The sequence below is a fragment of the Homarus americanus genome, unplaced genomic scaffold, assembly GCF_018991925.1.
Source record: "Homarus americanus isolate GMGI-L3 unplaced genomic scaffold, GMGI_Hamer_2.0 scaffold39675, whole genome shotgun sequence".
NCBI lineage: Eukaryota > Metazoa > Arthropoda > Malacostraca > Decapoda > Nephropidae > Homarus > Homarus americanus.
The window spans coordinates 15,236,173-15,263,915 of NW_024736071.1; the positions used below are offsets into that span (position 1 = coordinate 15,236,173).

Below are 27,743 nucleotides of genomic sequence, written 5' to 3' on the forward strand. Positions count from 1 at the left end.
ACCTAACTTAACCTAACCTAACCTAACCCAACCTAACCTAACCTAACCCAACCTAACCTAACCTAACCTAACCTCCTCCACCCCCACCCCGCACCTCCTGCCCCTACTGCGTACCAATCCATCGGAAAATCTTTAAAATCGGTAAAATTCGAAAAATCGAAAAACGGTAACAATAGAAAATAGGATAACCTAACCTAACCTAACCCAACCTAACCTAACCTAACCTAACCTAGCCCCCTCCACCCTACCCCTGCACCCCTGCCCCTACTGCGTACCAATCCATCGAAAAATCTTTAAAAATCGGTAAAAATTGAAAAAATCGAAAAACGGTAAAACAAAAAAATAGGATAACCTAACCTAACCTAACCTAACTTAACTTCTCCTCCCCACCCCCGATCCCTTCCTCCTACCCCGCATCCCCTGCCCCTACTCCGTACAAATTCATCTGAAAAATCTTTAAAAATCTTTTAAAATTCGAAAAATTCGAAAAACGAAAAAATTTGAAAACTAGGAAAACCTAACCCAAACCTAACCGAACCTAACCTAACCTAACCCAACCTAACCTAATCCTAACCCAACCTAACCTAACCCAACCCAACCTAACCTAACCCAACCCAACCCAACCTAACCTAACTCTGCCCCCTCCCACCCAGGCACCCCTGCCCCCTACTCCTACCAATCCATCGGAAAATCTTTAAAAAATCGGAAAAAATTCGAAAATCGAAATAAAGGGTAAAAAATAGAAAAAATAGGATAACCTAACCTAACCTTGCCCTCCCTCTACCCCGATCCTCCCTCCTACCCCCGCATCCATCCTGCCCCCTACTCCGTACAAATTCATCTGAAAAATCTTTAAAAAATCGGAAAAAATCGAAAAATCGAAAAACGGAAAAATTTGAAAAATAGGAAAACCTAACCTAACCTAACCCAACCTATCCCTCCCTACCCCCATCCCTGCCCCTACTGCGTACAATCCATCGGAAAAATTTTAAAAAATCGGTAAAAATTCGAAAAAAACGAAAAAAACGGAAAATTTTTGAAAAATAGGAAACCTAACCCAACCTAACCATAACCTAACCTAACCTAACCCAACCTAACCTAATCCTAACCTAGCCCCCTCCACCCCCTACCTCGCACCCCTGCCCCCTACTGCACCAATCCATCGGAAAAATCTTTAAAAATCGGTAAAAATTGAAAAAAAATCGAAAAAACGGTAAAACAATAGAAAAATAGGATAACCCAACCCAACCTAACCCCAACCTAACCCAACCTAACCTAACCCAACCCAACCTAACCTAACCCAACCCAACCCAACCTAACCCAACCTAACCTAACCTAACCTAACCTAACCTAACCTAGCTCTCCCTCCCACCCAGGCACACCCTGCCCCTACTCTACCAATCCATCGGAAAATCTTTAAAAATCGGAAAAATTCGAAAAAATCGAAAACGGTAAAAAACAGAAAATAGGATAACCTAACCTAACCTAACCTAACCTTGCCCTCCTCCCCTACCCCGATCCCTTCCTCCTACCCCCCGCATCCTGCCCTACTCCGTACAAATCCATCTGAAAAATCTTTAAAAATCGGAAAATTCGAAAAAATTCGAAAAACGGAAAAAATTTTGAAAAAAGGGAAAACCTAACCTAACCTAACCCAACCTAGCCCCCCCTCCCTCACTCCCCGCATCCCCCTTACTCCGTACAAATTCATCGGAAAAATCTTTAAAATCGGAAAATTCGAAAAATCGAAAAACGGAAAATTTGAAAAATAGAAACCTAACCTAACCTAACCCAACCTAACCTAACCCAACCTAACCTAACCTAACCTAACCTAACCTTAACCTAGCCCTCCAACCCCTACCCCGCACCCCTGCCCTCACTGCACCAATCCATCGAAAAATCTTTAAACTAAAAATCGAAAAAATCGAAAAAAGGAAAAATTTGAAAAATAGGAAAACCTAACATAACCTAACCAAACCTAACCTAACCTAACCCAACCTAACCTAACCCAACATAACCTAACCTAACCCCCTCTCCACCCCCTACCCCACCCAACCTCCCCTACCCCCACCCACCCCAAACATAACCTAACCTTACCGCCCCCCACCCACCTCCCCACCCCAAACCTACGCTAACCTAACCTGACTCACCCCCACACCAAACTAACCTAACCTAACCTTACCCGCCCCCCACCTCCCCCACCCCAACCCCAAACCTAACCTAACCTAACCTAACCTGAACCACTCCCGCCCACCCTCCCCAACCCCACCATCATTCGCACAAAATACAAGTAAATCAAGGTCGAACAAACCGAATCATCTGACCATCTACAATTGCATTACTGATGATACAGTTGGAATTCAATGCCTGGTAGAGTTGTGTTTGAACAAGGTAAGGTTTTGTTGTTTCGGGAGCTGAGCCGCATGAAATAAAATTACCGATACGTTTGAAGTTCGGCAACACCACAGAATATAATTTTGTGATTGTGGATGGTTTTGTCTGCTTCTCTTAACGGACTTATTTACTCGCATTGTTTTTTGTTGTTTTTTCCTTGGTTCGTTCTCAGTGTGAAATTCACGCTATTTTCATAGCCTTTACACAAATACTATCTATGATATATCAGTTGTTTTTAACCAATTAACTCTTCTCATAAACGTATAAGACCACAGATGACAAAGCTCGGCGGTAAACGCTGTAGCTGGTTTACGGTCAATTTTTATGATTTTGCATAAATAACATAAAGATTTTGCTCTTGGTGTTCGCTTGATTTGGGTTACTGTTTGGTGGGTTTTTTTGTCAAATGGGTTGATATTGATTTTACATTACCATTATAACAACGTTGATTCAGCTCCCAACGGCCGAAAGATTACAGTTTCTGTTCATTTACAGTAATTGGAGAGCCCCTGTGAAGCTGCCAGACACAAAAACTCAAAACAGAAATGAGGATGGGAACCTCAGTAGGTTCTGGTGCACATTGCTTGCTTGTGACAGATCTTGCGCGAGTGCTGTCGGAGGCTGTTTACACTAAAAGCACGAAAAATGTCGCAAGTACTGTCGTGCGAGTTACTGTCAGCTAAATGCGCTAAAGTTCTCGCAGATTTGTTGACATTGTCTGAATATTAGTAGTGTCGCAAGTTCTGGTTTTGGAATTTTCTTTCACCAGTCTGCAGTGAGCATGCCACGGTATAGAGCTGCACTACTTGTCTTGCACCATGCCAGTAAGGGTAAAAAAAGAAACAAGAATTATTGGGTTTGTTACGAGTTGGGGACTTAGAATATAGTTAAAAGTCTACCCAGATCCCAACAGGCAACAACAACAAAAAAAACAAAGACAATCGGACTATAAAAGGGTAGACAAAGGATGCGAGTTTTTGTTGTGTATAATAAAGTACCATAAATTCCTTAACAAAATATTCATCTTTCTATAATTTACCCTTAACCATACTTAACCTAAACATTAACAGTATATACATATTTATACAACATACAATAATTTGAAGCAAGGTGGAGGTGGGGGAGGCAATACACGATTACAAATACTTAAGTGCGGAGCTGAGATGGCTGACGAGTAAGGCTGAGTATTGTAGAAGACGGTAGGTAGTCACTGTGCAGTAGGTTTCCAGGATAGGTGATCCTGTGGTCACTTCCCAGAGTGAAGTGCTCTCTCATCGAACTGGAGCTGATGAAGAAGATTTGTAGGAGGTGACGCAACAACCAGGATATGGAGAAGGGAAACCCCGGAGTGGTAATTAAGACTAGTCATACTCGTGTTTCATCCCTAGATGACGTTGCTCGTGGTGCTGGGTAGGTAGATCAGGACAATAGATGGCGTGGTTCGTAGTGCTGGGTAGGTAGATCATGACAATTGGTGGCGTGGTTCGGAACAGGTTAAAAACTGGATTTTGAGAAGGGAAGAAAACGGTGCTTACAACAATTTAATCAATGAGCTCAGAATTGAAGATGCTCAACAGTTCAGAAATTTCATCCGTATGTCTGCTGTGAATCTCGAAGAACTTTTGTCCCTGGTTGGGCCAAAAATACAGAAGCAAGGTACTCGGTTCCGAAAGTCAATTTCACCTTGTGAACGTCTAGACTCTAGAGTAACTCTTCGCTTTCTTGCAACAGTAAAGTAAATTTATGTTTATTTTGATAACATAAAAGTTGTAATGAGAGATTGAATCAAACGATGGCAGGCGTATACCCAGGATTCTGGTATGGGGGGTTTCCCAGATTGTCTGAATGTAAATATATACAGAGCGAGCGCAGCGAGCCCATACAGCTGCGGGGGCTGTAAGGCCCCTAGAAAAATTTGAAATTTGATCAATTTCAGGGATTTTTTGAGGCCATATGCGACGGCTATTAGGTTATTTGAAAATATAATCAAGGGCTAATGTAGAATGGGGGTAAACATTCAATGTCATAACAGACACTTGAAAAGGAAAAAGTACAAGGCAAGTTCAACGTATAAATCATGTTTTATTTTTATTACACATCAAGAGTAACTTATCTATATGCTGTCACTACCACATTTTGAGTTCATTAACATTTTATTTTGTATTGTTTAAACAATCACTTCATTGCAGTTATTCATGATCATCTGCAATAATATCAACAAGTTTCATATTCCTTGGATTTTGCCGTGCAAAGATGTCAATGATGTCACTGACTTCCACTGAAATGTCTCTGTGGATGTGGAGGAGGCTGAGGCTAGACAGTTGTGCAGTCCCCATTGCTGATCTTATATTGGTCTTGATGCTCTTCAAGGCACTGAAGGACCTCTCAGCAGAGCAGGTGGTGACTGGCAGGGTGCAGAGGATGGTCAGCAAACACACTATACACGCACAGGATGTTGTGTTGTTGAGATTGTCGGACCGTAGTCCGACACGGGCTTTTGCCTGTAGGCGGCCCGTTTGGTGGTTCCGGCTGGAGCTCTTGGAGCAGCCAGACCGGATTTGGGATTGGGGATGAAGGTTGTCCTACCTGCAGATATGAAAGGATACTCCAGGTTAGCAAGTGTGAGCAGACCCTCAGTCAGTAAACGCTTACCACCAATCCCCACTCTTGGATGTGGTCAGTTTCGGAGTGGCGCGCCCTCGAAATGGGGTCTGCACTTGCTGGGAGAGGATACTTCCTAAGCTATCTGGGTGGTGGGTATCGTGTGATGACCCGGAGAAGGTGGTGAATGTGGTTTGTTTGGGCCTTTTGGGTTAGAGTGGCCGCTGGTGTTGAGTGTTCTTCTTGGCAGTTTCGAATTCTGTTTCGGAGACTTTGTGTGACTTTGCAATTGAGGAGATAGTGTTCCAGTAAGTTGGCCGCTGGCTCCTGACAGTAGGTGCATTCCCTGACAACATTTCCGATCGTCTGCCAGGTGCACTTGTACCCTAGTCGTAGTCGATGAAGGCTAACTTGGGTTTGTCTTGGTGTTTTCTTGTCCGCGAATGGTGGTTCCCCTTTTGTGGCCACCAGGTACCATTTGGCTGATTGGGAACCAGTGTTGAATGCGTCAAGGAAGCTCTTTTGGATGTGGAGCTTTGTAGCCTTTCTGAGGTGGTTCTTGATCTGTTGCACGCTTGCTGGAACTTCAATGTGTACGCTTCTAGAACGTGTGGCTGCCTTGGCTGCTTCGTCTGACATGTCATTTCCCCCGATCCCTACATGACTGGGAATGCAGTGTAAGACGACTGGACGATTTTGCCTTTGGAAGTCCTGTAGCTGTGAGAGGATCGAGGTTATGATGTGGACGTTGTCTCTTGGTTGACTGTGTTGCAGCGCCTGCATGGCCGTTTTCGAGTCCGTGTGAATTATGATGGACTTGTTGTGTTGTGTTGCAGCGTGTTGTAGGGCCTTTGAGATTGCTACCAACTCTGTTTGTAGGGTGGAGCAGTCATTAGAAAGTCTCCATAGGAGGGTCTGACCTTGGGTGTAGAAGGCCGCTCCGGATCTATGATGTTTTGGGTCCACCGAGCCGTCTGTGAAGTATGATGCTGCATCAGCCGGTGTCTCGGTGGCTATGGCTTCCTGAGTTATTCTTTTGAGGTCCTCCTTCTGGAGGTTGGCTTTGCTATCACCTGGTTCGGTGATTTTGAATGTGGCTGGTGGAGGGCTCCATGGTGGAGGAACTACATAACCATTATCTCGTATGTCTTGGTTTTTCTTGACGAGTGTTTCTGCTTGCAGGTGCCCGATGACCTCGCTTGCCTCGTGCGACCAGGTGGCCCCTCGCACTCTGTGGTCGAGGTGCAGGGAGGCACTGATTCGCGTTTTGGCAGCTGTGGGCTTATCTGATCTACAGATTTTGGCGAGGAGACAGGCTGTCACCTGCTTGACTCGTACTGCCAGGGGTGGTAGTTCAGTTTCCATAAGCAAATTGCAAATTCTGGTCCATGTGGGTGCTCCGAGCTTGGTCCTGAGAGCATTATTTTGGATAACTTCTAGCTTAGCTATCTGGTCTTCTCTCAGTCCAATGAGCACTGGAGCACTGTAATCTACCAGCGATCTGATGGCGGCCGTATAGTAGGCTTTGAGCACGTGTATGTTCGCTCCTGTGGTTGTGCTGGTGAGCGACCTCATTATGTTGTGTCTGCTCTTCGTCCTGTGCCTGAGATACTCGAGTTGCGGCTTGAAAGTGAGTTTCTGGTCGAACCAGATTCCAAGACACTGGTGGGTGTTGGTCCAGACTACCGGCGTGTTTTGTATGGAGAGCATCATGTCTGGTGTGTCTCACGAGCGTTTTCGGTTTATCGAGCATTAGTTTGCCCTCACCACTGGTGGTGTGAGTGACCCACACTCCAGCTGGAGAGCAGTTATAGCTTGATATTCCCGACATGGTTTGAGCTCTTTTCCTTCTTCTACTATTTTTCCTTTTTTTGCTCTGGCCTAGGGACCTGCACCCTCAAAAGTGTATTCGTCCTGCGGTCCCCCCTGTAACTGTCCACCTCCCTCCCAGGAGATTGTGAGCACGAAAGAGGGTTGGAGCAAGAACCCATCCCTCTGCCGAATATTTCCAGGAAAACAGTGATCGTGCGGGTCCACCTGGAAAGAGGGTAACAATCCTTACCCAATAGGCACACTTAGCTCACGTCTATAAGTGAGCAGTCACATACACTAGGAAGTAGGTTTCCCCAAACCACCCGGCCATCAAGTGCCTGTGGGGAGTGTTGAAATTCCTCTGCTACTTACTCAACCGGAATAGGTAGGCTCTGAACAACAGAAAAACCTCCAAAGAAGAAAACACCACTTAACCACCGGTTATGGAGTGCATAGGCCCTCCTAACTGCAACCCTCGCCTGAACCGCCAACCCGACGACCCGAACCACGACAGGCTCCGCACAGAAAAAGTGGACCAGCTATGGGCCCTCCACAAAGCCCTGAAAATCAAGAACAATGCCATCCACACCACTGGCACTGCCCCCAACAACTCCACCACCACTGCCACCGAAGACGACAGCTGGACGAAGGTTGAAAACAAAAAACGCCGACATGCCTTTTCGGGAAACGAAATCCGTCAAGCAGCCCAAAAGGCACCCATCACCACCACCAGCTCGCCCCCAACGACACTGCCAAAATTCGGGATCTCGAAAATGGACACAGGGAGTGAGGGATCAACCTTTTACAGTACAATGTCAGCAGAATATGAACTACCGGGTAAGCATATTAGCCTCCAGCCTAATTTAAACAAGGAGCTAGCCCACCCATGCACCAAGCACGAGGGGACACGTTGGGACATGATGCAATCTCTCTGAACTCCTGGAAATTTTTTCCCATGCCTGGAACAGAGGTTTGGAATGATTTTCTCAGAATTTTTCTGGAAAATATGCATGATTCATCTTTGGAAACTCATTTCCAGTCCCAGAATGGAGAGAGTTTTCCTTGGAAGGCTCAAAATCCATTCCAGCTAGTGGAGAGTTACGGGGACGCCTTGTTGTCATGGTCACATTGATTGCTAGTCTGTTTTAACTAATGATTCTTATTAAACTCCACGACCACAAAACATGAGTGGGTTAGCTATTCCTAAGAGAAGACATGTTTTTCCCCATCGATGTTTACAGTCATGATCCCTCCCAGTAAGTCCCGCCTTCGAACACAGTTGTCACTGTGTTGTTATACCATTCTCTCCTGAAAGGCTCAATCTTGAATTAGTCTGTGTAAATCAACTTTAGTAATTCGCCAGACCTTTGTCAACTGAGGGTCATCTTTGAATGAGTAACAGTTGAGTTGGTTTGTAATTCCTGTCATTGCGTGAGTAGCGATAGCTGGCAACTCAGGGGTATATATACCACGGGACCGGGAAGAGAGACGTCCCCCGTCACGTCATCTCCCGTCTGTCCCCAGGTATGTTCTGTGTTCCCTAGCCATTCAGTTTGATTTAGTCATTGTAGTGAATTATCAGTGTTCATGCATTAACAGTTGAATTGTCATTCACCCAGTAAGAAGTAATGTAAAGTAAATGTTGGCTGTAATTTCCAGGTGAGTGATTTGTTGTGATTGTGTTGTCATCATGCTTCCCAGTCCCTTGCCTCCGTCCCTCCCGTCACGTCATCTCCCGTCTGTCCCCAGATCCAATTTGTGGTTCTCGAATCACCCCACGACTGCCCCGGAGCCAGTAGATTCCCAGCAGGGAGCAATATATCGACGATGTCGTTGATTCAACATGATTGAGACGGCAGGTCCACCTCGTGGGCCGAGGGCGCCAAACCCGCCTCGTGTCGGAGTGTAACCGACCACAACAGCAGTCGTCAGTTGTTAAGAGGCGCCAATGTTATGCCCTGGGACATGCCTTGGAGTTATGGTCCACAGTGGTGTTGTATGTGTTTGTTAATACAGTCATTACCCCATGTTGGGTAGTGGACCCATGTATTTGTTGGTATCAGTATTAACGTGTTGTGTGTGAGTGCATCTCCTATGCACTACCAACACCCTGTGGAGTATCTTAAGTAAGGTTGTCTTAACTGGATGTAATGAGAAGTACCTAGTAATGGGTGAGAAGTAAAGTTGTCCACTTGGGACTATGAGTAAAGTTTTGTAACTGTACTATAATGCCACGTACCACCAGTAGGTGTGAGAAGTAAAGTAATCTGCAAGGAGTTGCCATGTAGCAATGTATTGTGAGTAGGGCCAAGGAACTGGTCCTCCTAGGTAATGTAATGTGACACCAGTAAGGTTGTGTGCAGTAAGAGTGTAATATCTGAGTCATTGCTGTTGAGTAAAAATAAGAAAATAAGTAAAGAAGAAATACTGAGTCTGCAATAAGCCCAGGAGTTGAGCCTGGTAGTTATATATTATTAATATCTCTTTTTCCCTTTGATTTCATATTAATAAACTTGTTCTTAGAGTATTTTAGGAGTATTCATTTTCCCCGTAGTAGTTACCTTTATTTCCGTCCAAGTGACCCTGATGTTAGAATTACAATACCCATGTGCCTTAGACCCTCGACATAATACCAAAAAGAATTAAGGTTATGCAGTAACCATTGAAGTAAGTAGAAAGAACAATATAAGAACTAAGATAAGAGAAGTAAGAGTAAAACATAAGGCAGAGTATGAGTAGAGAGAAACTGCCGCCGTTACATTGGTGACAGCTTGTTTGGTTGTTGTAACCCCCCTCGCCCTTACAGTGTAACGGGTAGAATAATATTTTTCCTACTAAATATTGCATTGTCGGCCTCTCCTCCGCAGGATGAGAAGTCAAGACCTTGCCGCTCAAATGCCTCTTGTTGCTGGAGCAAGGAGGCTGATTGACCACCTTTCTGTGAAACATTGGCAAATGCCCTGGCAAACACATTCGCTACCTCTTGACTAATGTCACACCACCATCTATTGTCATGACATGGGGTGCGCTGGGAGAGTGCTTCCCAGCAATCCTTCTCACTCTTCCACACTTGTGACATGAAGTGCAAGTGTTTATTGTATTCAGAAACTCTGCCCAAGACTTAAGTCATGCCTCCTTTAATATTTTATAAGCATGAGCCCTTTCTCGCTTGAATTCCAGAAAATAATATATCGAAAAGGATGATGCCTGTAATGACACCAGGCCCTCTTTCTGGCCACTATGGCCACTCTGCACTCTTTAGACCACCTTTAAAAAAAACAGAAGTCTTGGGGATGGTTTGTTCACCAGCATAAAGGAGTGTCAAGGTAAAGTATTCCATTGCTGCACCTGTTGTCTGGAATTATTCCACCTCTCTACCTCAGCTAGGAGTTTGAAATGGCCCCAGTCAGCCCTGTCTAGACACCAGCAAGGAAGATGGTTAGGGCCCATCACATCAGGTGTGCAAAGGATGACTGGGAAGTGATCACTCCCACATAGATCATCCCAGATTTACCACAAAAAATCAATGCCTACTGCTGCAGAGCACAAGGAGAGGCCTAAGATGGAGTGGGTTCTTGTCTGCACAAGGAAATGGTTTGGGGCACCGGTGTTCATGATGTGGAGATCCAGATTCTTTACCACAAACTCGAACATGGCTCCTCGTGGATTAGTCACATTGTCTCCCCACAATCTACTCCTTCCATTCAGATTCCACAAATTTACATTTAATATTTGTTTAATTTAAATTTCTAGCAGTCCATGGTGCTTTAAAGACACAGGAGGTGTATAATTAGTGGGTCAGAGGTGTATTCTTGACTTATTATTACCTGACCTCGGTTGGTCCAGCAAAACGGATAATCTGGCAAAGCTTTGGAACCAAGGGTGCCAGAAAATCAGTGGCAGACCTGTGTAACTATTTTTTTCTTCTAAATACTACAGTGTGTACACTATATAATGGAAAAGATTCATATTGCAATCACATGAAATAACAAAGGTATAAAGTGATGTATAAACATTTTCATTAAGCATAAACAAAAAATGTGTGTTTTACTTGCGCTTACATATATAATTTTTTTTGTGATTCCAGTCAACCCTCACTTTACGCGGTTAATTCAACCCACAGGGTACCGCGGAAAGTGAGAAACGCGTAAAGTGAACAACATAACATATGGGATTAATTGAAATAGAGACCAGCTGACCCCCAAACTCCACTTTTTCCGACACAATACCTATGTTCTAGTAAAAATAACATCTTAATTTTTTGATGGTACATGCACACAATTAATATTTAAGGGAAATAGAGAAATACAGTCACCAAGTTAATGTCCATTCAAATAATGGACTCAACTCCCTCCCCCTCTTCTCACACTACACTCGCTGGCTCTTCCCTCTCTTGAGAAATTTTATGGGGAAAACCACTAGATTTTAAGGTATAGTAATAAATAATACCTCAAACTAAAGTTAGGATAATATAATTGACATTGCTGGATTCCTTGTAAGACCAGGAATATTTTGAATATAAATGTCATATATTTTGCACAAACGATAACATATTTACTCAGAGTAAACAAAATACTTACATTAGATCTAAAATTTGTATGTCTAATACAAAATCTATGATGTTTATATTCAAAATGATCATCAAATTGTAAGAATTCCAGCAATGTAAATTATATTCTGGCCGGGTAATTTGTATGAATTTTATGAGCTAAAACAAATATCTTCAGTTAATAAAAAAAAAAAATATTCTTCATGACACTATCTGTCAATCAAAGTACCCCACCTTACCTCCCCCCCTCTTCCAACCGAGCCAGATGGTTGGTCGGTCCCAACCCTCCCCCCCACCCCCCACCTTCCCTCCCTACCATAGAAATGTTGGGTGAAAAAACTAGATTTTAACTTTTAGAAATAAATAATACCTCAGACTAAAGTTAGGATAATATAATTGACATTGCTGGATTCCTTGCAAGACCAGGAATATTTTGAATATACACTTCATATATTTTGCACAAAAAATAGCATATTTGCTCTGAGTAAACAAAATACTTGCATTAGATCTAAAATTTGTATGTCTAATGCAAAATCTATGATGCTTATATTCAAAATGATCATCAAATTGTAAGAATTCCAGCAATGTAAATTATATTCTGGCCGGATAATTTGTATGAATTTTATGAGCTAAATAAAAAATTATTCTTCACCCGCGTAAGGGGTACACGCACCGCGGAATGTGAGCATCCCGGGTTCTGGCAGGGTACCTGGCAGGGTACTGGGTAAACGTGGAAACGCGGAATGTGGGACAGCGTAAAGTGAGGGTTGGCTGTACTCATATAAAACTGTTTGCAGATTATTTATTCACAATGCTAATGCAACAAACCCCACCTTTTTATCTAAAAAATCAAGCTTGCTATGACTCTTTACGTATAATTATCACTCGTGAGATTCAGTCAAGTGCAGTGAGGCGAGTGACTGACCAGACCCCCAAGCATCTTGCCGGAGAGCACCTCCCTAAACCCAAGTGTGTTAACTGTCACGGTTTACCCTCCCTGACATGGGTAACCACCTCAACCTAACATAGCCTAAGCACTTAAGATACCCATTGTGCTATTGTGTGCTCAACACTAACCACTCCCATTGTGCTAGTGTGTGCCCAACACTAACCATTTTGGTTTATAAAATGCTGAAATATTAAAATTTATGATTTAGGGAGGTGATATCTGAATTTTGAGAATTCACTTTGTAATGTAATTACGGTAAATAAATTGGTGTAACAGACACAATAAATAAGACTAAAAGTTTATTCAGTAATGACATGTGGAAGAGAACTTCTCAGCACTTGGTAGATCACAGATTTAGTAAGGAACAAATTTAGAGAACAAGGAAATAAGGTAACACATCATCTTGAGAAACAATTTGATTCCGGAATGTAATAGGCAGACTTTAAAGAAGAAAATAAAGAAGTTAAGTAATTTTAAGACCTATTCATCAACTACCTGTTTGTAAGTGGACACATCCACTTACAAATCATTCAGTCCTCTTGATCTTTCACTTTGTTGAGTCTAACCTTGGCTTTCTAAAACCACTTTCCAGGTATATTTTCAATTATCAATTTGAGTTTGAAGTGAAAAGATGAAGTTATTTTATGACATCTTGCATGTACCTTCTTCCATGAAAACATATTCTGAGTACAATTTACTGTTTAACTTTCTAACTAGGTTATGCGACTACCACATAAATGAAATGTTGTACAAGCAAGAATACGTGATTTGACCCCTATGCACTATTCCCCGCATTTTCAATAGGAGCGACTGTTGACAGATTGCACATATATTCTACACGCTATGGTCTACTCATAGTTCTAATTGGCATCTGTAAACAATGGCTCTTGATTATACTTTAACACTAGTGCATAAAGGTAATCAAATCAAATTAACTAAATATTACCTATCTTTACCAGCATATTTATCATAAGATAGAGATATCTACTTGCTCAAGCTTCTTGTGCAATTTCATGTGCATACCCAACATGGATGTGACTATGGGAAGCCCAGACACTGTGCATGAAAGATATTTTCACACAGAACACTTCTCAATACTTGTCATTTTTTTAAACACACTCAAACTCAGAATGAAGAAATACGTTAAACATTTTGATACTTTGCCTGATATCCTTTAAACCATTGGAATTCAAACCAATTGTAAAAATAACATGTAGTACGGTATTTGGGCGGCCCAGAGTCAAACCCTGAAACTGCACCAGGACGAGCAATACATTAATGACTCTCCTTCATGACATGACTACTCGGATGCTAGTCTCATGCCTGGCACATAGGGGGGAGACATCGTACAACGCCACCAAGCAGTTCAGGCTAGCATATCGTGCTGGTATCAAATAACACTATATATTCCTAAATAACTTCATCTTTTAGTACTAAACTTTGACCTATTTAAAGTTCATAGGTATATTCCATAACAGAGCAAGTATACCTTATTAATATAGCCTATCATCCAGAAAAAAATTCCTAGCTTTCCATCAGTCTCTCACAGCTCACTCTGTGTTACCTTCAACATACAAGTCAATACTTTTAACTGCCTCACATGAGCAGATCTTAGGAAACCAATAGTGTTGATGAAACAAGAAGCTACAATGACTACAATACTGATATGTCCAAACTGCACATACCTATCTACGGATGCCATACAAGAAAAGTAACTGTGGGAAAACAACAATATTAAAGTACACTTAATTGATTGAAATTTAAATAGATATATTATCCTTAAAAAAAATTATTTTTATATATATATATTTATATAGCATATGATTGAAGCACAGTGGGACACTAAGCTTATCAGGGGACTTTACTGTATGCAGGTTATGGGTATTTAAATACTAAAGATTAAAGGGGTTTCAAAAAACCTACACATGAATTACACAGACACATTAAATATCTTATATTTGACTGGAATGACTTAGGTTGGCAACCATGTCTACATCTGTTCACTGTCCAAAAGTTGTTCACAGTGGAAGACCAGCAGCAGAGCAGTCTTGGTTTTCTTCATCTTTCAGACCATAAAACTTTACTGTATGTTTTAATACAGCATTCTGACAACTCACATGTATCAGTCAGATTCCGCAGCTGTTTCTTGTTTTGTATGGAGGCTTGACAAACTTGAGATGGAATTACTAAAACTGACTAGAGATGAAAATCATCCTCTCATCCCTCTATGTTGATTCATATAAAACACAAGAAAAAATTCAATAATGTGTCAAGAGATGATAAGTTTATGTAAGAAGAGATCATCCACTCTGAAGGTTGCCAAGCTCAGCCAGAGGATGGGTTTCCATGATCCTTGGCCGAGGTACAGCCTCAATCATACGGTTGTCTCCAAGTCCTCATGAACCATGGTCTGAAACTGCTCCTGGCCTGAAAAAAATATTTGTCTAGTTACATCACCATTTAAAAAAAGCTAATCAAAGACTATTCTTTAGCAATAGTGAAAGCTTGTATATTTAAAGCAGGCACAAAAGCAACACATTAATATACAATTGCAATAAATGCATTTGGCATGATTTAAGAAAGTAACAAATGCAGATCATGACATAAGCACTAAAGCCCATTTCTATTTTTGAAAGCTTTTTGCCAGACATTATAAGTGATTACCTAAAATGAACATATTTCTAAGGAAAATAATCATGCATGTAGGAAATATCACAACAGATTGAAAATAATGCTAGTATTTTGACATGAACACATGCATTTAAGGAAAAGAAAGAAAGAAGATAAACTGTGTCGTTATGAAGCTCTGAGTATGATCATGACAACTTTAACACTTGAAGGGAATTAATGAAAACTTGAACTTAAGGATCTACTTTAACTTCTAATTTCTTTAGTGTTTTCATGTATAATAACTGTAAAAACATTAAAATCTATAAAGTATGGACAAGATAGATCTAAAATGCTTAAAGGAAAAAAGGGCAACTTTAGCGTTGTTCATACGTACAGAACAGAGCCAGAGCAGAATCCTTGGCATAGAGCGTGCAAGAAACAGCGAGGTGATGTGTAATCCACTCTGTTGGCACACTATCTACACAATACTGTCATATGTTTTGGATAGGTATTTCATTCAAGGGGAAGTTGATTTAAATTTATAAATATCATGACTGCAAAAATACTGCTGGAAATAAGTGATTGCCATCCAAAACATTATCTTGCATAAAAAATTCCTGTACCGTGATCAGATATCAGTTGACCTTCAATACACCTTCACTGAGAATAATAAAGAGTATTGAGGTAAAGCAACAATCAGCTCAGCCCAATATAATTCTCACCTAAAGGCCCTCATCACCTGTCACGGCACATTTTCCATCAGTATGTAGCCTTTCACCCTTGGTAGGCTACTTTGATAGAAATTAAATATTCATCAATGGCAAATACAAGAACCTTCTTTCTAATGCCACCAAAACTATTAATTACAAAAAGATTAATATATACTTTTTATACAAACAACTTTTAATCACTGGGTGGGTGTGCATGAGTTCACTTTTTTATGGCTACAAGATTTACCTCTACATAATTAATTACTTTATGTGTAACTAAATTGGCAAAGCAGTGGTGCAAAATGTGATTCATTGACAATATATCTAAACTGCATCGCTACATTCTTACATAAACAAGAACCTGGGACCTGCCATAACAGGAGCCACCCACCGTTACCTAAGGAAGTATATTTTTTTGTTCGCAGTTTAGTCAACGTAATTGAGATTACTATTGTTGGGTTGAGAGAATTTCTCTTGGCCTGAAAAAGCAATAAAGAATGGAAACCACAAAAAAATGTAAAAAAAAAAAATTATTCAAATACTGTATACTGAAGACTAAGAAGACAACATGGAAGTCCACTTTCCTGTCAAATCAACATATGAAAAGAAGTATGGGTTAAACTTTTGTGTTCATAATAAAATCAAAATCTTAATCACAAGTCAAAGTGAGAAGTATTCTTCCCTTCTGTCATCACTTCCTATTATATAACACCAAAAATCTAATGTTATAATTACACATCTAACAAAATGGGTAAAATTCAAGAAATTCTGAGAGCCCCGTCTCATAAAGGCTATCACCCTGTTACTTTTAAGAATATTATTTAATTCATATTCTTATGTTAGTTGCATTTATCAGAAGGCTAAGTTGGCATTCCAATAGTACTCAGGCAGGGTTATAAAACAAGCATGCACATCTGTTTTCACGGGATATCAAATTAACCTTTGGTAAAGGGTTACCCAAATTACCAATAACTTAAACGCTCCATTCACACCAATTTTTCTACTCTGATAAATGATCTCCATCAAGTAACATAAGATTTGGGGGCACTTATGGAAGACAACACTCAACAGTTTGCCTAAAAGCAGTATTTATAAACTAAGAAAGGCCTCTTGTCCTTAACAAAAATGGTCCAAGCTCGTGTGGTTCAAAGGACTCCCTCCACGAGGACGGTGCACGTGACTGAGGCTGTGGCCAGAAGTCAGGAGAAACTCAAGTCAACTTACAACACACTTCCTACCAAAATTTGTGTTTTCTGCCCCTTTGTACAGCATAGCAAAAATGCTTTCTAGAGCAACAACTACTGTACATTATAGCATAGGCTTTCAAGTTAAGGGAAAGGTAGTATGGTATGATGTGAGTTTAGTCAGCTTCCTGAATACCATTCATGTGCAACATGAGCCTTATATTGCCTTGTAAAGGCCTTATAGCCTTGGTAAAAATCTGAAAATTTAGTGAGGGACAAAAGAACTACCTCACACAGTGCAATAAAATAAAATATGTGTACTGTACTATATTAATCTTTCTACTCTTAGCCTTTTAGCGAGTGCGTGGTGACGTGCACCCCTGAGCGAGTGGGAATAAGATGTGTGGCAAGGAAGAGATGACTGATCTTCTCCCTCTGGCATGGATGCACCAAGACCCATAAGCTGGCACTTACTCTCCAGATAGGCAGCCAACTCCTGGTCATCTGCACGTTGGGCCAGAGCCCTGGGAGTGTTGCCCAGTAGGTCCCTGATGGTGAGGGAGGCACCTGCTGCTACCAGCATACAACAAACTGTTCGTCGTCGGTTGTACGCAGCCTGGTGAAGTGCTGTCTGGCCCCTGGAAATTCATGGCAATATTAACAAGTCTCTAAAATATTTCAGTATTCCGTGAGATATTTATCATTTACACTAAAATAATCTGTAAACACACCAAAACTATTAAAAACATTTTATTCAATAAAACCTGGTTATTATGCAAGTAATCCTTGTTTATTACAATGGTTCTGTTCCTGAAAACCCTTAAGATTGGCAAAATTATATATATATATATATATATATATATATATATATATATATATATATATATACAGTGGCGGCTCTTGCATAGGGCTGCAGAGCTGCAGTCCCCCCAGACACTCACTGCCAGGCGTATGATTCCTTTAGAGAGACAGCTGAATAATACACCACCAACAAATATATCATTTTATATGTTATTTAATTATTTTCAATACGTTGCTAAGTGAATTTTCATTAAAATCAGACCAAAATTTAAGTTACTTTCATAGTTGCTGTCAATGCTGTACGATTCATGTCTGTTATTAATTGGCGCCGCCGCCGCACCACTTCTGGAGACAATGAGCTGCACTTGAAGCAGCTCAGTCTCGTACAACGTGTTTACATTGCGTGTGGACGGTGTGGTTAAATCGTGCTTTCTTTAATTACCCTTTGACGATGGAAAATCGAGTGAAGTATTTGCAAAACATCAACTTTTCCCAGCTGACATTAAATGAAAAGACTGAAATCAAAGCAAGAGGAAGACCTACACCAGTTTTATCCATTCAACAGAACAGTACAAGAGAATTAAAACTTTTTTGCGCAGTACCATGGTGAATGACAGACTGTCTGCTTTAGCAGTGATATCCATTGAAAATAAAATGATAACAGAAATAAAGGATTTTAATGAAATATTAATAAACAATTTTGCTACATCGAAGAGCAGACACACCGACTTTATTTTCAATTAATACTGGTCCATCACCACCTCGGCCATCCCTTCTACCACCAACACTACTACCATGCCCTGGGAATTCGTGGACATCAACTACAACTCATACCTGAGGTAGGTCAAATTTGTGTATCCTACTGTTGTGTGAGACTTGCAGTCCCTCCATTTTATTTTTCACGAGCCGCCATCAGATATGTATGTATATATATATATATATATATATATATATATATATATATATATATATATATATATATATATATATATATATATATATATATATATATATATATATATATATATATATATATATATATATATATATGGTTGATAAAATCACGCTGGAAAAGGGAAACAACGCTTCCGCAGGATTTTATCAAGATTTACCTTTATCCACATTTTCATTGTGGATCTACATGAAATATATATATATATATATATATATATATATATATATATATATATATATATATATATATATATATATATATATATATATATATATATATACAGTTGTACCCCACTTAACACGGTCAATAGAACCCAGAGGGTCCCGTGTTAAGTGAAATCCGCGTTAAGTGAACAACAGAACATATGGGATTAATTCCAATAGAAACCAGGCCCGACCCCCAAACTCCACTTTTTGAAGACACATAACTATGTTGTAGTAAAAATAACATCTTAATTTTATGATGGTACATGCACACAATTAATACTTAAGAGAAATAGAGAAATACAGTCGCCAAGTTAATGTCCATTCAAATAATGGACTCAACTCCCTCCCCCTCTTCTCACACTACACTGCTGGCTCTTCCCTCTGAGAAATTTTTTGGGGAAAACCACTAAATTTTAATAAATAATACCTCAAACTAAAGTTAGGATAATACAATTGACATTGCTGGATTCCTTGTAAGACCAGGAATATTTTGAATATAAATGTCATATATTTTGCACAAAAGATAACATATTTACTCAGAAAAAACATTTTATCTAAAATTTGTATGTCTAATGCAAAATATATGATGTTTATATTCAAAATGATCACCAAATTATAAGAATTCCAGCAATGTAAATTATATTCTGGCCGGGTAATTTGTATGAATTTTATGAGCTAAAACAAATATCTTCAGTTAATAAAAAAAAAAAATATTCTTCACAACACTATCTGTCAATCAAAGTACCCCACCTTGCCTCCCCCCTCTTCCAACCGCGTGGTCAGTCCCAACCCTCCCCCCCACCCCCCACAAATCCTCCCTTCAAGAGAAAGGGTGGGTGAATAAAATAAATTTTAACATTTTGTATTAAATAATACCTCAGATTAAAGTTAGGATAATATAATTGACATTGCTGGATTCCTTGTAAGACCAGGAATATTTTGAATATAAATGTCATATATTTTGCACAAAAGATAACATATTTACTCAGAGAAAACATTTTATCTAAAATCTGTATGTCTAATGCAAAATACATGATGTTTATATTCAAAATGAGCATCAAATTATAAGAATTCCAGCAATGAAAAATATATTCTGGCCGGGTAATTTGTATGAATTTTATGAGCTAAAACAAATATCTTCAGTTAATAAAAAAAAAAAATATTCTTCACAGGGTAACAGATGGTCGGTCGGTCCCTCCCTCCCCCCCACCCCCCACCAACCGTCCCAAGGAGATGTGTGGGAAAACCAGAATATTTTAACTTTTTAGTAATAAATAATACCTCAAACCAAAGTTAGGATAATATAATTGACATTGCTGGATTCCTTGTAGGACCAGGAATATTTTGAATATAAATGTCATATATTTTGCACAAAAGATAACATATTTACTCAGAGAAAACATTTTATCTAAAATTTGTATGTCTAATGCAAAATATATGATGTTTATATTCAAAATGATCACCAAATTATAAGAATTCCAGCAATGTAAATTATATTCTGGCCGGGTAATTTGTATGAATTTTATGAGCTAAAACAGGCAGTCAAGCAGGGTGGCGGTGGGGCAAATCTAAAAATAGCGTCTCAAGCGGGACACTCACCGCATATGTTGAAAAATCCGTGTTAAGTGAAAGTTCAGCTCTGGCGAGGCACCAGCATTATATGAAAAACGTTAAGTGATTAGGCGGGTAATATATATATATATATATATATATATATATATATATATATATATATATATATATATATATATATATATAAATATATATATATATATATAAAAATATATATATATATATATAAATATATATATATATATATATATATATATATATATATATATATATATATATATATATATATATATATATATATATATATATATATATATATATATATATATATATATATATATATATATATATATATATATATATATATATATATATATATATATATATATAGGTCGACCCAAGTGTTTGAGGGTATTGGAACAACAAAACCTTCAGTAAAAACATTCTACGTCCTATAAACTGAGGCTCGCCGTGCCTAAAACAGTGAGTGCCGAAGGCAAATTGTTTACCATTTATTATTACGACACTTTACACTGAAACGCGGGTAGTTTCAACAAAAATATTGTATATTTCCATTCAAGTATTTATTCAAGTCAATTAGGAGGGAATATTATTGTAATACAACAGTTTTTAACTGAAAACCATTCGAAAAGTGATTATGGTAACATCTTTTGAACGAAAGAAAGAGAAAGTCATTGCTTTCGTCACGATTTTATCCCACTTTCCACTGTAATACGTACGTCATTTCAGCAAATATATTACATTTCCGTGAATGTATTATATCAAGCACAGTATGAATAGAATATCACTAATATAACAGTATTTTAACCAAAAACTATTATAAAAAACGAGTAACATATCTTGAACATCGGAAGGTTAGGTAGGAGAGTGGCGCGGTCCTTCGCAGCCTTGAACCCGGGGGCCTGCTTCTCAGATTTGGAAATGTAGGTTCTGGTTGGCATTTTCTTCCAAAACAAACCTGATTCGTCAGCATTGAAGACCTGCTCTGGAAGATATCCTTTTTCCTCAATTAATTTCCCGAATTCGTCTAGGAACACCCATGCACCTACTTCGTCTGCCAATGTCGATTCACCAGTGATTCTAATGTTTTTCAAGTTGAAACGCTTCCTGAAACTGTTAAGCCAACCTGCACTGACTTTAAAATTCTTCTTAGAGCTGGTGCTGACCATGTTGAAAACTGTTTATTCTCTTTACATTTTTGACCTTATGATAATTATTTTATTTTGTTTTTGTTTGCACATTCTGTATGAACAATTGTGTGTGCAGGCAACAGAGCAAAAGAAAATTATTAAAATTATGCATATCTACCCAAAATTATGAGTTGAACAATAACATAGTTCACAACTCAGACTCACCTGCTCTGCGCATTACTGGATGGCAAGTCGACCAGTCGGTTACTCCGCGACACAATTACATGCCATCTCCACAGATATTATTTATTTATTTTTATCCGTGTTTAGGATATTATTTCTCGTTTCTGTTTGCTTTTTGATCATTTCATTTAGCGATCTGTTTTTTCAGGAATACATCCCAATCGCTAAATTGCGGATACCTGTACCAGTTATCGGCAAAATTTCTTAAGACAATTCAGATATTTGCATATATTTGCACAATATCAAACTTTTTATGGTGTGATGGAAAATGGGGTACCATTAGTTTTTGATCATAGACATGAGGTGCCTACCTGTAATTGACATTTTGAAGGGAAACATCACATACTGTATATACTGTAAGCCTTTGGAAGACAGGAATTGCAACTTCCGGATAATTCGGACTCTTTCTGGACAAGAAACATTTGATCGAACCCTTAAATATTTGCCGTTTGAAATTCTCACTGGGTGCGGTCATTTTAAATTACCACCAGCGAGCAATCCCTTGATTTCTTTCCTTTTCTTGGACCCATGAGTGAGCAGTTTGTTCCCCCACTTTTAGAATGGACTCGTCCACAATGCTGCACTGTACAGTAATTGGTTAGGTTTAGGTTCAATACTGTACACAGAAAAATGGTAAGATTTTTGGTAAAATAATCTCCCGGGAAGAGATCAGAAGACAAGCGCATATTGCATCATCCACCTGTCACATGCACACACACCCAACGTAGTCCATCTCAGTCTTCATTATTTTGAAGTCAAATTACAAATAATGTATCATATTTGTTCCTATCATTTAATATTTTATATTATCAATGATGAAACATACACCATAAGATGCTTATCATACAAGAATATAATAATGAATAAATAAAAACAAACGCGAGAGCGGCAACAAATCATCCCACCCCCAATCCCCCTCCTTTAAAGAGGGAAGGGGTGAGTGGTCAGGACAGTCATGGAAGAGATTACCTTGCGATTCGGTTTGTCCCCCTATTTTTAAGTAAAATTAAATATCATATTTCTTTTATTATTTAATACTGTATGTTATATTATTTATTAATGAAAAACACACAATAAGAGACTGGTCATAAGAGAAAAATATTATGAATAAATAAAAATAAACTGGCGAACATAGCAAGGACTAGTCCCCCCACCACCTCCAACACGTTTACAGTATATTCAGTGTCATCTCAGACCTATTAGCTCTCGTTAAGCCTATATCAAATCTGATTAGATCACTGAACAATGTCCCCATTAAAGCCAATACATTATATATTTTAATAAATTATGTAAAATACAGTGGTCCCTCGGTTAACGAACGCCTCGGTTCGAAATTTCGGTTAACGAACTGCCTCCCATAAGATTCTTAAATTCGGTTAACGAACAAAAATTCGGTTAACGAATTTCTTACGAACCAACCTCAACATGTTTTCGCTTGCACTGGCCGGTCAACAAGCTTTAGTATTAGTCCGCCAATACATTAATCAGTTCTAGGGCTTAAATTCCTTACTATTTTCGTAAATATCAAGAAGTTTATACTATTCAATAATTTTAAAAGTTTAATATTAACTTTTTTAGTCATTTCAACAATTATTGAACATAATTGAAGGTAAAGAAACTAATTTCTGGCGTGCCATACAGCCTGTTAACACACCAGACAGGTGTTAGTCTCTCTCTGTTTTCAGTGGAGGTAACATCTTGCTTGAGACTCTCTTCAACTAAACGCTTTTTTTCTGTGTTTCCAAGCAAATTATTGGTCATTTTGAAATATATTTTACATATTGACAATATATAATGCAGTGCAGTGTTGATTTAAAGAAAATAATCTTGAAATACACCAAGAGAACTAAAATTTTATGGGTGAAATGGTGCCATGGGGTGACTTCTCTTCCACCCCAATGCCTTCTCTTCTTCCTTCTCCTCCACCTCCCACTTCAAATGCACATCATCATCATCATCCAGGAGCCTTCTACATACACACCTCAAAGTAAGTGAACTTTTCTACCATTTTTGTTGAATTTAGGCAATTTTCGGTGAGCTGGAACCAATTACCCAAAAACCCATTGAAACAATGGTTTCGGTTAACGAATTTTTCGGTTAACGAACAACCTGCTCGAACGGATTGTGTTCGTTAACCGAGGGACCACTGTATTGAATTTTATCTTTTTTAATGGGAATTAGCCCACTGGGGCACAGGTCACCACCCCACATCAGGACCACAGGAGGGGGGAGGGGATTGCATCATAAAATAAATACAGAAATGGAAAAAGAAAACAGATCAAGAAACAATATATACTGTACTGTATATGTTCTGTTTTATAAGCAAGAGAGACAAATGAATCCCAGCAATTGTGTGTAAATGAGGCCAAAAGTCAGTCAAATCAGTAACCTGGAATGTGTTCAAAATTTTTGTGATGCCATATGGCAGCAGGGTTTACCATTAGACAACACACTATGATTCCAATATCTTCCCAGGCGGCAGTAACTCCCTGTTTTTGATACCAGCCTACTACTTACTACTGTACTATTATATATGAAGGAAAATGTAAATGGAAACACATATGACATTTATTGCACCTTAAAATACAAATTTAAGGGTCATCAGGGGCTAATTACTGGCTGCTCAGTTGCACAGTGGCCCCCAGAACCCCCACTTGGTAAAAGTCTGGACAATTGGTAAGTCTGAACCCCCCTTTCCCCAATATTGTCTGGACTTTCAAAGGTTTATTGTACTATATGTTTTATAGTGATTGTTAGGGACTGTTGAAGATAATCATTCACCACACAGACATGGTCTTCCTCAGCATAAGCAGCATTTCAGAAGGGGATAAGCTTAACAAAATGGCAGAAATTAGAGATTTTGTGCTAAATGTAGTCCTAATACAGTACTGTACAGTATACAGTGCTGTACTTATAAGCAAATCTATGTGCTGAAAATTGACATTTTTACATCGATGATACAACATAAAATATACAAGACTTACTTATCTGTATCCACCATGTCAAGGATGGAAGGCGGGGCAGATGCAATTAGATAACGCACAATGTCTTTGTGCCCATGGCGTGCACCATAGTGAAGGGCAGTCTGTCCATGCGCATCAATTGAGAGTAGTGAAAACCCTTGTGAGTGGAGATCCTTTAGCTGATGGAGAAAGAAATTGATGATTAATTTTCATCTAAAAAATCTGTCCTTTCTGTTGATGTCATTTATAGCTTAAATTTCGTCTAAAACAGAGCAGAAAGGTTCAGTGAATATCCTTTCTAAAACTTTTAGTTTATATATACAGTATAATGCATACATTTTCTGTTCACCCATTGTCATTCATTCATATTCTGTAAAAGATGTGTTTTGATAAGTTTATATACCAAAAATTATGAGTTAAAAATTTACCATAACACAACTCCTACTGCAGCCTGTTAGGGAAAGCATTAGGTGGATGTGGTCGCCCCAGCTGACTGCCAGGGCTCGCGTTTTGAATTTTTGCTGAGACCCAAATTCATATAAACGGAGAAAGCTTTTGTAACACGATATAGTGGTGTTAATTTATGAAATTTGTATAAGCAAATATTTGTATCACAAACGTTTGTATCTCCAGGGATACCTGTACCTATGAGTAGCTACTCAAAAAGTTTTTGCGTATACAAATAACTTGTCCAGGTTAAGTATTCATAGTGCTGCTTATGAACCCAAAATTCCCTTAATGTCTTTTAAAATTTCTTAAGGCATATTTGACACCTGTGTCAGTAGACCACCTTCAAACCTCTTGGCACTAGACTTCAAATAGAACTACAGTACTTAGATACTGATAAAGCTGAAAATTGTAATGTGAAAGCTGACTTACCATCTTTAGATCCCCTTGCTTGGCAGCCTTTATGATCCCATCTGAGTTCTTCTCAAGAAGGTGGCTGAGGAAGAAGGACACAGAGAGGTCACAGGAGGAGCAAGATTAGTTTAAGGATACTTTGATATTCAACAAAAATATGCATCAACATTGATATTATCAGTCAAGACAGTAAACGTTTTACAAACAAACAGAAATATGCCACGATCTAATTTACACTCGGTGTGATCATATGCAGCAACAAATAATCAAGTCAAACAGACACCAACGCTATGACAACCAACTTGCCAATCAGACACACATTCAGTCACCCATTCACTTAGGCCATAGGACACAAAACCACTCTTATTCATTCAGAGAATTAAGTAAAAATTCAGTCAGGAAGTCAGTCAAACAGTTGTACCGAGAAGGAGGGAAATAGTATGAAAATATAAAATCCAGTCTGAAAACTGAGAGGTAACTGGAGAGACATACACATAGACCCAAAGACTAACACTCCATTACACACATGATATAAACTATAACACAAAGAGAACAGACAACTACTGACAGCAACAAACCTTCAAAAAATAAGGAGATTCAAAATAAGCATTACTGGACAAAGAGATGTACAATTAGATGGACAGACAAGATATGGATATAGAAATGTTCAAGACATTGTTATTTAGACATCTGGCCAGATACAAACTCATAAAAAACAGAAACAGTGAATCAAACAAACGGACTGACAGACACAAACATTAACCCTCTTGTGGTCTTTCAATGCAAATTACATTGCTAAGCGCTCCCATGCTGGCACGACCCCTCAAGCTCAACCGTATCTCACACTGAGAGCACCCCTCCCATAAGCAGAAATGCATGAACAGAAGTATCGCTAAAGGTGGTGGCACACTGGACACTTTCCTCCAAACATGTTTGGCAAACATGGTCCGGCCAGCAAAACAAAGACACATTTTGTGTCACACTGGGTTGCTTTGTCGGCGCATCTGCCTAACGTAACAAAAACAACAACAAAGCGTATAGATGAAGTTTGCCATGGATCCCGTTACTACAGTTGAGGCTTTGCAGGATTGTGCTATAGTTCTTCAATTACAGAAGCAAGTGAGGCATCTGCAAAAGCTAAAGAAAAGACAATGGGTGCATCGTGAAGTGTCTTTAAAAGTGGCGGAAGCTGGCTGGTCAAAGAAGACCCAGAATAGTGATTTAATAGTATTAAAGAAGTTTTAAAGAGACAAATAAATAGAAACATATCACCGTTTATGTGTTATATTTTACATTATTATTGTTCATGATTTATTTAAATTTTTACTTGAAATTATATGAAGCTCATTTGAGCACTAATCCAGCCAGCAAAGATCCCCGCCAAAACGTTGTCCATTTCTAGCAAAAGCTGAAATCCTGCTGCTTGCTGGGTAGTCAAGCCAATGGCCAGCAAAATGGGCAACATGTTTGGAGGAAAGTGCCCAGTGTCCCCACCGTAAGGGTGCAATTTGGGTCTGGATTGCTCTCCCTAATGTTTACTAAAATGGAAAAACTGTTCCTGTTACTGACGCAACCAGCATCGAAAGACAACGAGGGGGTGAGGTTTTCAACCATGACCCAGAAGTACCAGAGGATTAACAGAAAAAATAAAATACAGACAGACAAGTATAGACATTTACTGTACAGTAATCCCAGACAAATAAAGTTGGACAAACAAACAAATGGACACAACACTGAATACAATATACCCTGTATAGAGAAAACTCAAACATAAAAAGTGGAGTAAATGGCAGTATCAGCTGATAAACAAACATACATAAAGACATCCAGACAAAGATGAATGAATAAAAGTTTGAACGCTTGAACTAACAAATAAACGAACGCACACATGCTCACACTAACTCTCACTCACTCTCGGGTACATATATAAAAAATAAATATTTTTACAGGGTTTAAAGGCTCTGCTAAAATGTAAACACAGGGACTTTTGAATACAAAAATCCATGCCTGTGAGAGAGTAACACCTAGGGATTATAAAATTTGTAACCCTGATCAGTCTGTCCCAGTTACATTAGCATATTAACAACATGGATGGGGATTTTATAATAATTAGGTTATCACAGATCACAAAAGAAGTCTGCCTACTTGTGTCTCAAACATTTGACTGAGAGTAATGTGGTTG

The 27,743-nt window shown here is 39.0% G+C and overlaps 1 protein-coding gene across 10 annotated transcripts in view; it reads right to left on the reverse strand.

Annotated features, from left to right (window-relative positions):
- Positions 1–12,591: 12,591 nt before the first annotated feature.
- The window catches only part of LOC121871815 (eye-specific diacylglycerol kinase-like), a 160,998-nt gene continuing 145,846 nt past the window's right edge, over positions 12,592–27,743 (reverse strand). For 7 of the 10 annotated variants that reach the window (XR_006089954.1, XR_006089953.1, XR_006089952.1 and 4 more), the window contains 4 exons: positions 25,580–25,643; positions 24,722–24,879; positions 15,310–17,447; positions 12,592–14,732 (listed from right to left, as the gene is read on the reverse strand). Coding sequence is in view for 2 of the 10 variants with exons in the window: in XM_042374318.1 (XP_042230252.1) it covers positions 16,052–16,104; positions 17,284–17,447; positions 24,722–24,879; positions 25,580–25,643 (439 nt within the window). In the remaining 8 variants the exon portion in view is untranslated. The remainder of the gene's footprint in view (positions 14,733–15,309; positions 17,448–24,721; positions 24,880–25,579; positions 25,644–27,743) is intronic. The other 3 variants (XR_006089956.1, XM_042374318.1, XM_042374317.1) reach the window with 3 other exon arrangements.